Source organism: Bactrocera latifrons, unplaced genomic scaffold (assembly GCF_001853355.1).
Source record: "Bactrocera latifrons isolate USDA-ARS-PBARC rearing strain unplaced genomic scaffold, ASM185335v1 scaffold_928, whole genome shotgun sequence".
Taxonomy (NCBI): Eukaryota; Metazoa; Arthropoda; class Insecta; order Diptera; family Tephritidae; genus Bactrocera; species Bactrocera latifrons.
In genome coordinates this window covers 34,622-50,517 of record NW_017537632.1, presented here as the reverse complement: position 1 = coordinate 50,517, position 15,896 = coordinate 34,622, and the positions used below count along the sequence as shown (strand labels likewise).

General features: G+C 41.0%; 1 protein-coding gene across 1 annotated transcript in view; it reads right to left on the bottom strand.

Annotated features, from left to right (window-relative positions):
* Positions 1-10,720: 10,720 nt before the first annotated feature.
* Positions 10,721-15,896, bottom strand: part of LOC108977621 (ankyrin-3) — a gene marked incomplete at its 5' end in the record, with an annotated part of 38,261 nt that continues 33,085 nt past the window's right edge. Inside the window, 5 exon segments of the mRNA XM_018947389.1 lie at positions 10,721-11,989; positions 12,045-12,111; positions 12,298-14,246; positions 14,300-14,524; positions 14,583-14,667. Coding sequence (XP_018802934.1) covers positions 11,560-11,989; positions 12,045-12,111; positions 12,298-14,246; positions 14,300-14,524; positions 14,583-14,667 — 2,756 coding nt within the window.

Genomic DNA, 15,896 nt, shown 5'->3' with positions numbered 1-15,896 from the left:
GTACTTCCTGATTCCAATGCAACTTTTTGTTTTGAGATCGGATTGCATCTTCAACCCCANACATATGTTTGATACTTGAATTTAACTTTTTTAATTTTATTCTTTTATTTCTTTTCAGTCTGTAATATCGATGTTTTTCCTTTTTGAATTTTGTTCCCGGTGTTGCTTGGGTCGTTTATTTCCGTCTACTTGGTCTACCACTAGCACTTGGTCGAGAACATTAGAGTAGGAGAAGCTTTATTTGGATTTGGTAGAACCCTGGGCTGGTGGCGGCGGCATTCTGGAACCTGAGTATGATGAGGTGACACTCATCAGAAATGGCTGCCAGGCCGATGTTGTCCTGATACAGCAACAGTGGCTGACTAGATCTCTAGAGTGAGGACGGAAAGCCATAAGCTGCTGGCGACCAAGAATGCTGGTAGAAACAGAACCTGTATGCTGGTCAGAAATTATTTAACGGTATTCCTTTTAGCTATTTTCAGCAACACTGACGTAGTAATAGCAACACTGGAGTGTGACACCGGAGATGCCTGGCTCATTTCCACGTAGATGTCACACGACGGTGAGGTGAAGCCACCTCCCTTACTTCTTAAGAGGACCTTGGCTGAAGCGTTTCGGAATGGTATCATCATCGGTTCCGACGCCAACGCGCGACTCCCAATCTGGGGTAGCTCGAATACGAATAATAGAGGTGAGTCGCGATTTGATTTTGTTAGCGAAAATCTTCGCATTTGTAATAGGGGAAACTCTCCTACTTTTGTGCCCGCAGGCGGTGAGGAGGTTCTTGACCTCACCCTAACCTCACACGGGATTGCGCCGCTGATCACAAACTGGAGGGTCTTCGATGAACACTCCTTTTCTGATCACAGGTTCATCGGGTTCAGTCTAGTCGGATAAGGTCCGCCTAAAAAATCTCTCAGAAGTCGTAGGAACCCAGAGTGGAAAGGTTACCGGAGGAGGCTTCGGCGAACTCTCCACCGCGCACTGGGGTCGAACGCGGTGGCCACCACCGATGTTGGGAATGGGCGGGTCGAAGTCTTCAGCTCGGCTAACAATACTGCACTGGAGAGCTCCTGTCTACTGAAAACACCGAAACCTCTATTTTGGACTATAGAACTCCCAGATATCAGGGCGTCCTACAGACGTTTATTTTACAGCCCGTAGGAGTCGGTTATCTGATTACTGGGCGTTGTATATAACACTTTCAATATACAAATCCGAGTTAAGAAAGCTAAGAGGATCTCGTGGAAGAGCTTCCGCGAATAAGTGGAGGGCTGTCACGAGTACTCTAGATTCAGGCGTATTCTCACAAAAAAAAACCAGTTTCCCTGATTTATCTCAAGGATTCAAATGGAAATTGGGCTCTAAGCACTGAAGAAACCTTCCTTGAAATCGAGGGTGCTTTCAACAATGTCCTGCCGGAGGCAGTCGTAACTGCTTTTGACGATCTTGGGGTTAAATCCAACTTCAAGCACCTCATTCTCAGTCTTCTGTGCGACAGAGTGATCGAAACAGAATGCGGCAGCGCACGGGCAGCGAGATGTGAGTAGGGGAAACCCACTAGGTGGATTTGTGTTTCCTCTTCTTTAGATTTTAGTCGATAACGACCTGCTCAAATAACTCGAGGATCGCGGCTGTCGGTTGATTGCCTATGTAGACGATGTAGCACTTATGATCAAAGGAAAGGTCCTTAGCACCGTGTACGAGTTGATGCAGGGGTATCTCAGCGTTGTAACAAAATAGTCGGAAGTGGGAGGTATTCGCCTGCAACCGGCGGATATAGTGAAATATTTAGGGCTCATCCTTTATAAGAAGCTTTCATAGAAGCCGAATGTCATCAACTGCATTATATTAGGATATTTGTGATTAGACTGGCATGGGTTCTTATTTTCAATGGCTTCATAAAAGACTACATTTATCAGTTCACGTGCGATCTCTGATCAGTCGAACGCGTTGGCCACCACCGCTGTAGTATTTTCACATTATATTTTCAACTACAAAGCAATTGGTAACAATGCCTTTAAAACAATGGACACTGTCAGATATATTGGGTAGTCGAAAATATTTTTGACATTTCTAATCAATTTAAACTTATTTTTTTATATTTATATTGTTAAATAAATAAACAAAATTTAATTGATGGCCTGCATAGCATTCTTCCTATTTTTATATAAAAATTTCAAAATATAGCGAATTTCTTGTTGTTGTCTTAACAGTTAATCCTCCTTTTGGTGGTAAGGGTCATTCGCGTTGTCGTCGAGATTATCTAACGGGAGGCCCAGGAAACGTGCTGTTTCGTCAGTGTTAGATGAGTAGGGTTAGTAAGGCATGCAAAGAGGTGGCCAGAATCACGCGAGGATTCGTTGCATGCAGGACATACATTAGGTATGTCTGGGTCAATCCTGGATAAGTAGGTATTTAACCTGCTACAATATCTAGAACGAAGTTGCGCTAGGGTCACTCGCGTTTCTCGCGGCAACTGGGGCTCTTCGTCTGCAATAGTTGGTGGTTTGACTCCAAGAACGCCATTCACGGGAAGGGAGTCGGTGAAGGTGTTGATGGCTCCACTGTGAATGGCGGTCAGTACCTGTCGAAAGTCAGTTGCGTCCGAAGTCCGGTCGGCCGAATGTACGACTTTGTCGACGTAGTCACGTAAGGACCTTTTGGTGCTCCTGGGAGGCGGTTCCGCACCAAGCAGATGGCAGGCGTCCATATTGGTGTTGCGTAGTTAAGGACCGGCCTTCCAATTGCCTTGTAAGTTGCCAACAACGTTTCTTTGTCTTTTCCTGTACTTTGGCGATAATCGCGGTCGTATGAGGAGAGAAGGAGCATAGACTATCGAAAGTTACACCTAAAATCTTAGGGTTATTGACAGTCGGAATTTTGACGAAATAGACTGCAATATTAAGCTTAAGTCTATACTCCTTCGTCCAGTTCGTGAATATGCAGGGGTATCTCAGCGCTGTGGATTTGGTAGGGGAAAGTTGGAGGTTCCGTGCAGTGAGGAAACGAGAAAGGTCGGAGAGGTAGTTGTTTACCTTCGAACACATGCCATCGATTCCATTGCCCGACGCCAATATCGTACAGACATCAGCGTACGAGGTTATGGAAACCTCCTCTGGTGGTTGCGGGAGTTTCGAGATGTAGAAGTTAAACAGTAGCGGGGAGAGGACACCACCTTGCGGAACCCCCTGTTTAATTCTTCTCAGTTTAGATGTTGCGCCGCGAAATACGAGATGATTGGCGACCGTTCAGATAGTTCATGGTCCACCTCTTGAGCCCTGGAGGAAGCGTGGTTTTCTCAATGTCCTGCAGTAGCGTTGTGTGATTGACCGTGTCAAAAGCTTTTGACAGGTCCAACGCTACGAGGATCGTTCTCTCACAGGGTGGTTTCTGGTTGAGGCCACGAACTATCTGAGCGTTTATGACGCTAAGTGCTGTGGTGGTACCTGTCTCTTATACACATCTAGATGTGTATAAGAGCTAAGTGCTGTGGTGGTACTGTGCATTTTACGGAATCCATGCTGGTGACTGGCTAGGCTCAGGTGGTAAGTGAAAGTCGGGAGTAGTAGTGAATTTCTTCATTATTTTCTCTCAACAGGTTATTAGTTTCATAACTTTGGAGGGGCTGATTAGATCTCTCTTGCTGGTACGACGCGATATTGGATTTCATTAACACGATTCTCCCCTTTAGCAGCTACGCGTGGCGTACTTGTTGACTGCTCCGCATCGTCTACATAATAATCTTCTACTTTTTCAGACAATTTGGATTTGGCTCACCTAACAAAAACATCTCAACATTTTCGTCATATGTAATGGTTTACCTGTTTCTGAACTTTTTCTTTCTGCTCATATGCTTCATCAACGTCTTCACCTAGAGAACATTAAAGGAAGGTGAGGCTCGGCAGCGAACATTTGTAAAATTTCTGTGTTTTCAACAATGCTTTGATTTTAGCAAATTACAGCTTTTAACATGATAACCAAGGGAAGATTGTTGAGCAACCGGGGAACGAATACATAGATGCCATGCGATTTATAAATGATTAAAAATGTTAATTTCTTCACATAACTTATCTTCATCATGAATTAAAAAAAGTAGCAGTTGAAAAATAATTTGATATATTGTCCCATACAAAGCGTCACAACATAATGTTATTGGTAGAACAACTGAGCTGTGCCCAAAATCCAAACCAATGATAGCCGACTTTCACCGCTTCCCTCCCACGCACAGTCACAATGAAGCAGCAACGAAATGAAACAGAGGTTACGTAAAAATCACGTTTATCTTACGATTAAAAAGTTTTACTATTTCATTGATTTGGTACATATGCATATGTTAAATCATGTTAATAAAAAAAACACCAAAATTATTTCAATTTTGTAATCGTAAAGTAAAAACAAAAGAGGGGGTCCTTCATCGGAAGCTAGTTGTTATTTTTCATTGAAGCGTTTTTTTATGTGTCGAGTCCCAACCTCAGCGCATAACGCTGCTTAGGGGATGTTTCGCCTTATCACTTAAGCTCGCCTTCAAATGGATGTTCCTTGGCTACCCAGAGGATACTTGGTCAAAGACCGGAAGTCGTGAACTGCTTGAGCTATTTGTACAAGAATCGTTTCTGTTCGTTGCGTGAACTTCTACACATGACTCCATTCTGCACGTTTCGTTTTCGAGAGGAAGGTTCTGCGAAAAATTTATGGTCCTTTGAACGTTGGCCACGGCGAATATCGCATTCGACATTGACATGAACGAAAACACTCCAGCTCTGAAAGTGTTCGACGCAGTACCCCCAGGGGGAAGCAGAGGAAGAGGAATACTTCCACTCCGTTGGAAGGACTAGGTGGAGAAGGACCTGACTTCGCTTGGAATATTCATTTGGCGCCAAGTAGCGAAAAGAAGAAATGACTGGCGCGCTGATTTTATCGAAATACAGTCTCACAGCCAAAATGATGCACAAATTTTTACCGTTAGCGACAACTTGGCGGCGATTTTCGAATGCAAAGTAAATACTGTTATAAATGCGGGCTATTCTGGAATAATATTTGCTAATAGTATAGAACGTTGTAAAGTGTAGTGGGCCGTCATACAAGTATTGAAGTGAGCAAGTTTTAAGATTCTAAAGAAGGAAAAAGTCAACGCAATATCGCGGAAATTGTGAAACTGAGTCAAGGAACTATTTAGCATATCATTAATCGCTATCCTCATGGAAATCGTGTCACAAATAAAAACACATCGGCTTATTATTAAATCTTTAACGAAAATAATTCTCCTTGGATTAAACGGAAAATACGGGAAAGTCCTCATTTATGTGCTCCAGCTTTTCTCGCAGCAGACCATCTGCCCATAATTATCTCGACCGAGAAACCTCCCGATTTTGTTTCTATGGACAACCGTACCTTTGTTAACTTAAACAAAGCTAACTAAGTCCGTTTCACAGAATTGAGAACACCTTAAATCGCTGTGGATTTGGTGGGGGAGAGTATGAAGGAGCTTCAGACTTGTCAGAACACTGCACTCTGCAATCCGCACTACGACAGAAAGCTTCCTACATAGTGAGACGCTTATGTTTCCAGTTAAAGAGCATAATGAACTCCTCTAAAAGCAGTTCCTGCCAAGATGTTTTCGTCAAATCATCCCGGCAGCCATCTGCTTGGAGCGGAACCGCCTCCAAAGAATATCAAGAGGTCATTCCTCAATAACGTCGACGACATCGAACAATACGCTACCGGACTTAGGACGCAACTAGCTTCCGCCAACCTCTGACCGCCATTCCAGGGGAGCGACACCTTCACCGACTCCTTTTCAGTGAATCGCGTTCTTGGAATCCAATTACCACATTGCAGACGAAGAGCTCGAGTTGCCACAAAAAGACGAAACTGACCCTTGCGCATCTTCGTTCTGGATATTGTAGCAGATAAAACTTCTATTTGCCCAGAATAAACCTCAAGTTATCCAACATATGTCCTGCGTGCAAAGAGTCTAAGCATGACACTTTCCACCTCTTTACAACTGGCAACCCACCTCATCTTTCTCTTTGGTGCGACCCCGTCAAAACAGCACGTTTCCTCGGCCCCCCGCAAGATGACGTCGATGACAACCAGGATAACCCCTACAATCCTAACGGAAACAGTGTTTCGACTACTGGGGAAAGAAGAGTTAGAGATAAGACTCCCAGAGTTTGACAAGCCCCCCAGGTTTCAGTAATGGTACCTCTTCTTTTTCTTTACTGGCGTATACACCGCTTACGCGATTATAGCCGAGTTACCAATAGCGCGCCAGTAGTTTCTTCTTTACGCTACTTTGCGTCAATTGGATATTCCAGGCGAAGATAGGTCATTCTCCACTTGGTTCTTCCAACAGAGTGGAGGTCTTCCTCTTCCTCTGCTTCCCCGGCGGGTACTGCGGCGAGCACTTTCAGAGCTTGAGTGTTTTCGTCCATTCGGACAACATTATCTAGCCAGTGTAGCTGCTGTCTTTTAATTCGTCGTCATATATCTTATACAGCTCATCGTTCCATCGAATGCGATATTCGCCGTGGCCAACGCGCAAAGGACCATAGATCTTTTGCAGGACTTTATCTCGAAAAGTCGCAACGTCGACTCATCCGTTGTTGACATCGTCCAAGCCTCTGCACCATATAGCAGGATGGGAATTATAGCAATTCCCACGACAGCCGGTTCTACGATACCGGAATTGACTCGGATTTCATCCAAGCCAAGGGCTGTTCTTTCGGCGATCTAACCCCGTTTTGATCGGTAAGTGTTGGTTTGTGTGTGTCGTCGTTGGAGCAAGGCCTTGCAGCAATGTTGCTCCGTATCCTCCTGACTCGTGCTGGCATTGAGTCCAACCCGGGCCCGGAGGAATTCTTCTGCTGCGTTTGCGCGAAAAGGCTCCATCCACACTCCACCTCGGTCAGGCGGATTACATGCAATGGATGGAGCCATCTTAAGACCTGTTCCGTCCTTAAGACCCATAGGGAGTGGACTACGCGTTACGTGGCCCCATGTTGAATACGCAATACTGCGACACTAGCCTCTACAGCTGTGCAATCTGCACATAGTTCGCGCGCTGCGCCGCCACCCACCTTGAGTGGCCAACAGAGGACCTCCACGGTCCCCCGGAGCTCAACTAGGCAACATAGCTCCCACACTGACTTGAACTCTCTGAGAAGAATTAAACAGGGCGTTCCGCAAGGTGGTGTCCTCTCCCCGCTACTATTTAACTTCTACATCTCGAAACTCCCGCAACCACCAGAGGGGGTTTCCATAACCTCGTACGCTGATGACTGTACGATATTGACGTCGGGCAATGGAATCGATGGCATGTGTTCGAAGGTAAACAATTACCTCTCCGACCTTTCTCGTTTCCTCACTGCACGGAACCTCCAACTTTCCCCTACCAAATCCACAACGACCATATTCACAAACTGGACGAAGGAGTATAGACTGGAACTTAATATTGCAGTCGACGGCGTCAAAATCCTCTCCAAGCAGTTCCTGCTGGGATGTTTTCGTAGAAATCATCCTTGCAGTCATCTGCTTGGTGCGGAACCGCCTTCTAGGAGCACCAAGAGGTCATTCCTTGATCACGTCGACGACATCGTCCCCAACCCCACCCATCTAACACCCTTTTCCCTTTGCTCCGACCCCGTCGAAACAGCACGTTTAATGGGCCTCCCGTTAGATGAAATCGACGACAACGCTGATGACCCTCACCATCCCAACGGGGACTGATAACCGGTAAAACAACAACAACAACGGGAATTATAGAGTTTGGTTTTTGTTTGCCGAGAGAGGACTTTGCTTCTCAATTGCCGACTCCGTCTGAAGTAGCACCTGTTTGCAATATTTACGTTGATTCCAAGATAGACGAAATTATCTACGACTTCAAAGTTATGACTGTCAAAAGTGACGTAAGAGCCAAGTCGAGAGCGCTACGACTGTTTGTTTGATGACACGACATATTTCGTCTTGCCCTCGTTCACAGCCAGACCCATTTGTGTTGCTTCCTTGTCCAGTCTGCAGAAAGCAGAACTAATGGTGCGGGTGTTGAGGCCGCTGATATCAATATCATCGGCATACGCCAGCAGCTGTACACTCTTATAGAAGCTCCTTTTCGTGCTGCCGAAAGCAGCTTTGAAATCGACGAAGAGGTGGTGTGTGTCGATTCTCCTTTCACAGGTCTTTTCCAAGATTTGGCGCATGGTGAATATCTGATCGGTTGTTGATTTGCCAGGTCTAAAGCCACACTAATTAAGTCCAATGAGTTTGTTGACGGTGGGCTGCAATCTTTCACATAATACGCTGGATAGGACCTTATATGCGATGTTGAGGGTCTCCTTTTTTTGTGGATTGGGTATAGCACACTTAAACTCCAATCGTTGGGCATGCTTTCGTCCGACCATATTTTACAAAGAAGCTGGTGCATGCTCCTTATCAGTTCTTCGCCGCAGTGTTTGAATAGATCGGCTGGCAATCCATCGGCCCCAGCCGCTTTGTTGTTATTCAGGCCGGTAATTGCTATTCCAACTTCTTCATGGTCGGGTAATGGAACATCTACTCCATCGTAATCGATTGTATGTTCACTGGCATGCAACACGCTGGAGAAGTGTTCCCTCCATAATTTCTGGGCATCGGTGACTAGATCACCTTTGGGGGTTCTACAAAAGTATGCTCCAGTCTTGAAGCCTTCTGTAAGAATTACCGCTACAAGTTATGTGGAAAATGCGACAACAAGCTAAGTTTAATATACCGTTACTGAATTTCATAAGATCAGTTTATGGATTGGTTTTTGTTATCACTATAAGAAATGTTCAATAGACTTGTTTTAAAATATTTTCTTTATTTGCTTTAAATTTTACAATACAGGTTTCAACATTAAGCATCATTACATTTACTACTTTTTCATTTGGGCAATACATGTATGTACGTAAACAAGCGTATATACAGTCACCGAAATAAGTATAGTGTACAAACTTGAAAAGAGAATTTAGGGTAGTATGAAAGCGTTTTTTGAAAATGAATGCATGTAAGCAATTGCGACCTATTTGTTCATTGTTGATCAATAGCTTTGTAGTACCGTTACTTGTATATTCAGAGCGAAATAGTTATAGCGTACAATAAGGAAAAGTATTCCGTATCGGCAAGACGTTACATTTACTCTGTATTTTTAAGGATTTTTAAAGTGAGTTTGTTTTCAATTAATAATTTAAAAAATATTTATCCATCCTAACGAGCTTAATTTAGTAACTAATTTAGAGATGCCTCGCGGAACCCATTTATCGCTTGTTGAGCGTACTAAAATTCAAACGATGCGGGAATGTGGAGCTACAATAAGGGATATAGCTGAAAAAATACATCGAAACAAGAAAACAATATTTTCCTTTTTAAGAAATCCGGAAAATTATGGTACAACAAAAAGAAGTGGACGTCCTCCAAAGGTTGATGAACGGTCAAAACGGCAAATAAAACGTTTGGCAGTCAATAAAAACATTTCCCCAACAAAAATTAGGCTTCAACTAAATCTTAAAGTGTCCACCCGTCGAGTTCAGCAGATTTTAAAAGAGAATAGTAACATTCAGTATGCCAAACGAGCGCCTCAGCCTAAGTTGCTACCTCGGCACAAAACTGCAAGGATGCAATATGCCCAAAGGCATTCATTGTGGGACGACGAGTGGAAAAAAATGGTTTTTAGTGATGAAAAAAATTTAATTTAGGTGGCCCCGACGGCAATGACAAATATTGGAGAGATATTCGACGACCACTAGAAACAAGGCATTCGAGGAGTTTCCAGGGTGGATGGTATGGGGGGCTTTCGGATACAATGGTGCAACCCCAATTTGTTTTGTAACGCATAAAATGAATTCTATGAGTTATATTGAACTGTTAGACAACGTCTTAATAGATTTTTCGGAACGATTTTGTGAGGAACCATGGATTTTTCAGCAAGATAACGSYKYGATACACAATGCAGCTGCAACAAAACGTTTCTTTATGGACAGAAATATAGCATTAATCGACTGGCCCGCTATAAGTCCCGACTTAAACCCCATGGAAAATCTCTGGGGAATACTTTCGCAGCAAGTTTATTCCGGCGGTCGACAATTTGATACCGTTAGAGATCTAAGGAAATGCATTGAAGCCGAATGGAAGAAAATACCCATTTCCACCCTTCGCTCTCTAATTGAATCCATGACAAGGCGCATAAATACCGTTATTTTAGCTAACGGTAACCATATAAGTTATTAACACTTCGAATAAGATTGATTTAATATGAAATATTTCTTTGTACGAAATACTTTTTTCGTACTAAGTGAATTTAATTTTTGAGTTATTTTATTAATAAGTAGTAATTTTTGTTTTTAAATATTGTGTAGATTATATTATATGTAATTATCGATGTTGATTCCATTAATAAATAACATAAAAAGTAATCATATGAAATTTAAAGATGAATAAAAGAGAGTTTTAGCTTGTACACTATATTTATTTCGGGGACTGTAGTCATTTGAAAACATATGATAGATTTTATTTAATGCAAATAATATGTTTGGTTTGTGAATGTTGGTGAGTTAATAAAACTTTATATACTGATGTAATATACTAAATGTAAAGACAGCTTATTAAACATATAATATAATAATAAGAATTTTATTCTGTACGTTGCGTATAGTATATACAGCTGTCCACCAAATACCAGGAGTGACAAATGAGATTTATTCACTTTATAACAAGAAAAATGGTTTTATTAATATTAAAATCTTTTATTCTCAGTCACTGCAGCTTGCCCGAGATAAATTTGAAGTGTTAACAAAATAATGTTACAAAGACAAGATAAGAAAGGGTTCCAGCAGAGTCAGAATTAAATATAAATCGTATTTTTCCCGCGATATTGCTAATATAAAAAAATGTCCACGACTTAATATTTTGAATTTGAACTCAAACACAATATCTTTAGTCTAGCCGTTTGATAAAATTTTTCTGTACGCTTTTCCTTTGTTATCCTAGGTTGTTTACCTTTGTAGGGCTACAATATTTCAAAATAGCAAATACTTGTAACAACTATTTTTCGAGCTGTTGGTATATGCATATAACACATTATTACATTCGTATTCTATTATATAACTGCCATTTCCATGATTTTTTTTAATTAAATGATTCAGCTTATTTAAACCTCCCCTTTGTCTAAATAATAATTTTCATTGATGACCATAGAATTAAAGAACATTCCCAAAACATTTGATAAAGCGGACATCATTTCAAAGAAATAGAAAAATATTGCCATCAACAACTTCTTTTTGTTTGTACATCTTACTTGGCAGAAAAGAATTCAGGAACTCGTAGACATCATCCTATGACATATATATTAGGCTTTTAGCCATTTTTTCGATCTGGTATTTTAATACCTTAAACTACAATAAAGAAAAGACTTCAACTTTCTAAGATAAAAAAAAAATTGTGATTACCTAGCAACTGATTACTTGGTTCGGTTCTGTAACGGAAGGTGTGCGCTAGCCTGTGTAAGATATCTTCATATGATGCATACGGTTCTAACATAGAAGTTTATTGGTGTTCAAATATATTACTTCTATTTTCTTTTATAGTAATCGACGAGTTAACTGTACTTTCATTACCATTGTTAACAGATGCCAGTATACTTGAAGACACTTTATCTAACGCTCCAACAGGCAACTTATTAATTTTGCCCATACAATCTTCAATTAACGCGTCTTTGGGGTTCTGCTTACTCACTTCTATATCTAGAAACAGCGGATTTTCATGTCTGTCACTACGGTTGTGAGTGGTTGAGTTCACACCTTCATAAAGATTCGGAATAACATTTATATTGGACGTTCGATCAATTATATGATGTATTAGAGCATCATCTGGCTGCCCAACATGTTCCTGTTGATGCTGTTTGAACATAGGTAACACGTTATCATCGTTCGCACTAATATTCTGGGTTTCGGTCGTACCAGCTTTCCATCCATCACTACGAAATATTGCTTTGTTAAAATTAATAATATTTTTATCTCCATTGAACTTACCCATTACCCTTTACTATCTGTACAGGACTTGTTACATTACTTCGTTGAGTAATAGATCCAGATGAACCTGTGAAATCCATATAAATAGATAATTATGTAAAGAGGTTAGCAATCTCTGAAAATTCTACCGATTGAGTTATTATTTAAAAACATATTGTATTTCCCATTTTTCTGTATTATGATTTCATTACTAACTTTTGTATTGTAAATATTAAATTTCTCGTCAAAATGCCCTTAAGCTCGTTTTACTCACCATCTCCTTCAATGTTCTTTTGAGCTTCTTCTAATATTTGTACAACATGTTCTTCCGCGATTCGACGTATATTATTTATGTCATAGTTCGTTTGTATCAATTGTGAAATATTATTGGGTGTTAGTGAATTCATCTTCCTTGACGAGCCATTTGCAGATATACCTTCTGCGATTTCAGCGGATACCGTCTCATCATTTACTTTATGGTACCCATAAATTTCATTTTGTTTTAGTATACAATTCTTAGGGGATTTTTGTCCGCTAAACAGCAATCGATCTAGTGTAGTTTTAGCCATGTTTTTTTCGATGTCATCAGTCACAGGTTCCATATTAAATATACATTTGTCTACAATATCGGGTCTATTAATATTGCGCAAAGCATGCTCCAAACGGTTGCCTGTGGCTTTAAGACCTTGCTGACGCACCCAAAGTCGCAGCATAATCATTGCCTTTTGTGATGGACTCTCCGTGTATTCCGCATTAATAACCTCGTAATCGGTCTCGGGGACACCCAATTCTTTAGCCAAGCGTATCCAGTCGTCGTTTATAAAATTACATACATCCGATAAGCGTATATCGGCTCGGTGTAATGTGTTGTCTCCTTTTGCAAGTATTTGCAGTACATTTATTTGGTTTAGACCTTCTCTAATATCTAAAGATCCGTCTAAGTCATTTGCAAGTTTCAACTCTGTTATCTTGAAACCTGCATTTAACAAATCCTTATAATTGAGACCAGGATCAACTGTTATATTATTTAAACATTTTTGGCTACAATTAAAACGATTGACATTATCAACAATATCAGAACCTTCTAATGATATGTTTAATACACAAATTGGTTCCTGTGGTGGTTCACGGATACTAACTTTCGGATTATTCATGAAGCTTATGCGACCGTAAGGCTCTTCTTGATCTTTGACATGCACAATGAAAGAAAGACGATTTTCGCGGAAGGCCTGAAATTTTAAATTAAACTGTTCGCCTGATTTCAATACAGGTACCAAGTTGCCTGCAAACTCCAAATAAATATCTTGGTCACCAAGCACTTCCACATCTCTGCTTTTAGCAATTTCGGTAAAGTACTCTTGCTGCTCCAAGGTTTTATCTTCTTTGTCATCCGTCATACAAAACACAGAAATCTTTGCCTCATTTAGCGAAACTCGTTTTGCAAAAACCACAAATTTTACCATAAATGGGATTTGAGCCATGTAAGAATATAGTTCAGTGGCCATACGGCTAGCCTCCGAGATATTACGACAATCCATTAACCAAAAACGAGCCGATACTGTCGTAGTAAATGTAATACTATCCTTTACGAAAGCAAAGGGTGTTGACCCCGTTACATCTTCCCAGACCGCGTGATTTTGTCCCCCTGTTATTGAACACAAAAGCCGTAAAGTTGGAGCATTTCCTGTGTAAGGGGAATTCACCATCCCTTGAGTAGACGCCTTTGGAGCTGGTATGCTGAGCGTAATAGCCTTGTGAAATTTCCGACGGCGCGGTTCAACGGTAACCACTGGCGACACAGCCACACCTTGGCCCAGAAGTTTGCTGCAACCGTTCAGATCAACTGGCTGTGCCTGAAGACCGACACGAATCTTCTTAGTGAGAGCATTAGGCGGAAAAATTGCCTGTACTTGCGGCACCGCTTCTGAAGAGACGGTGCCACCGTCAGGGCCAATAGCATGAACCTCCTGCCGAATACGAGATACTACCGCAAAAAAATGTGGAAAAGTGAGAGTTACAATGCGTACGATACGACTAGTGTGCAAATCTTCCATTGAATTCAGTTCACCATTTGCCGTTTCCTGAAGAACGTCTAGCATAACTTCGTCACTGTCGAACAATGTATGTTCTCGCCAACTATCACCATTGTCTGAACGCAAAATTATTATTTCTCGCTCCTTGTCTCTCAGTGACCCAAAATGCGGTACCTCTAGAACCACTGGCCTTAAAATTAAGGACAAACATTAGTCTAAAAAGTTGGCATCGAAATAACATACCTAAGAAATTTTCCCTCGACTGGAGATAATTCCATTATACGACTAACTAAGGCTTCGCCTTCCATTAAGGGAGGCGAGTTATGTACTCTTTGTGGTTTTACATAACGACAGGTAATACGTGTTGGCTGCGTGCAAGCTTTTGGGGGAACAATCACACGAACTCCACTGTGGCGGCAACCTCGCATTGAGCCACCACGTGCATCCACAAGGAACGATACCAGGAAACTATAAATATTTATATTAGTAAACACCTTACATATCCATTCAACTCAAACACACTTACCCCAAATGAACAGGAGGCCGAATAATCGGAACGTTGTCATTCTGCTTCAAAGAATTTTGATTCGATGATGCAAACATAATGTCAGCTAAACAAAAATAATAATATTAAAATATAGTTGCGATCAGTGGAAAACTTTAAACATCTCGACAAACATTTTGGGTGCTTATGAAGAAATACCCTTCCAATACGTTATCCCTTTATGGACCCATACGAAATCATACGTATAGGCCAAAAAATAAAAACGTTAATAAACACACAGCTGTGTGATTAATCCAATTCGCTGCCGTCGACGTCTTCAATAGTAGACATTGAAAATGAAATATTATCTCCGAGAAAGACTTGCTGTATTCCTGTACTATTTCAGTGATAGTGATATAAAAAAAACAGCACTTGCAGTAATCGTAAGCTAAAACGGGTAAACGTTAGCTCCTTCAATTCACAGGTGAATAGCAACTACGATATGTGTAACTAAATCTGAAAATGCTACCGGTCAACCATTATGTTAGTTATTTCTTGTTACATTATTTCGCTGAAACAACCTTGAAGTCATTTCAAGGTTACCTAATAACAGAAAAATAATATTAGTAGTTATAATGAAGATCTTTATCTTGATTTTGATTGTTCAGTTTGAATGGCAGTTGTGTTTATGCTACCACGTTTTCGAATAGGGATGATATGATTTCAGAGACGTTTCGGCCATATTTAACTCATCATATGTATTTTCTTTTTCATTGTTGTCACTAATGTTTAAAATTTCATCATAGAGAGATATACGCAAGAACAACGTTAACAAATTATTTAATTTTATTATCAAAATTATCATTCTCCAATTGCAACTTTTCTTGCGCTGTTGCCATTTTTTGGTCGTAATAATCGTCCACCTGTGGCCGCTAATCGTCGAATTGTGGAAAATTTTAAGCGTGCAGTTTCTTTACATAACGTTCAAGTACCAATAAGACAAAGAACTGATCGAAGTAATTAAAATATTGCTGCCGTTCAGAAAATTTTGCGGAAGACCACAATGCGTCGATGTATTTTAAACCAAAACCTAGCGGACATTTAAACGATTTGAACTTGTAAAAAATTGAACTTACTCAAGAATTGAAGCTGTTGTTGTTGTTGTTGTTGTAACGATTATCAGTCCCCGTTGGGATGGTGAGGGTTATCAGTGTTGTCGTCGATGTCATCTAACGGGAGGCCCAGGMAAYRTKYTGTTTCGACGGGGTCGGACCAAAGGGAAAGGGGTGTTAGATGGGTGGGGTTGGTTGGGCATGCAAAGAGGTGGTCAGTGTCATGCGGAGACTCATTGCATGC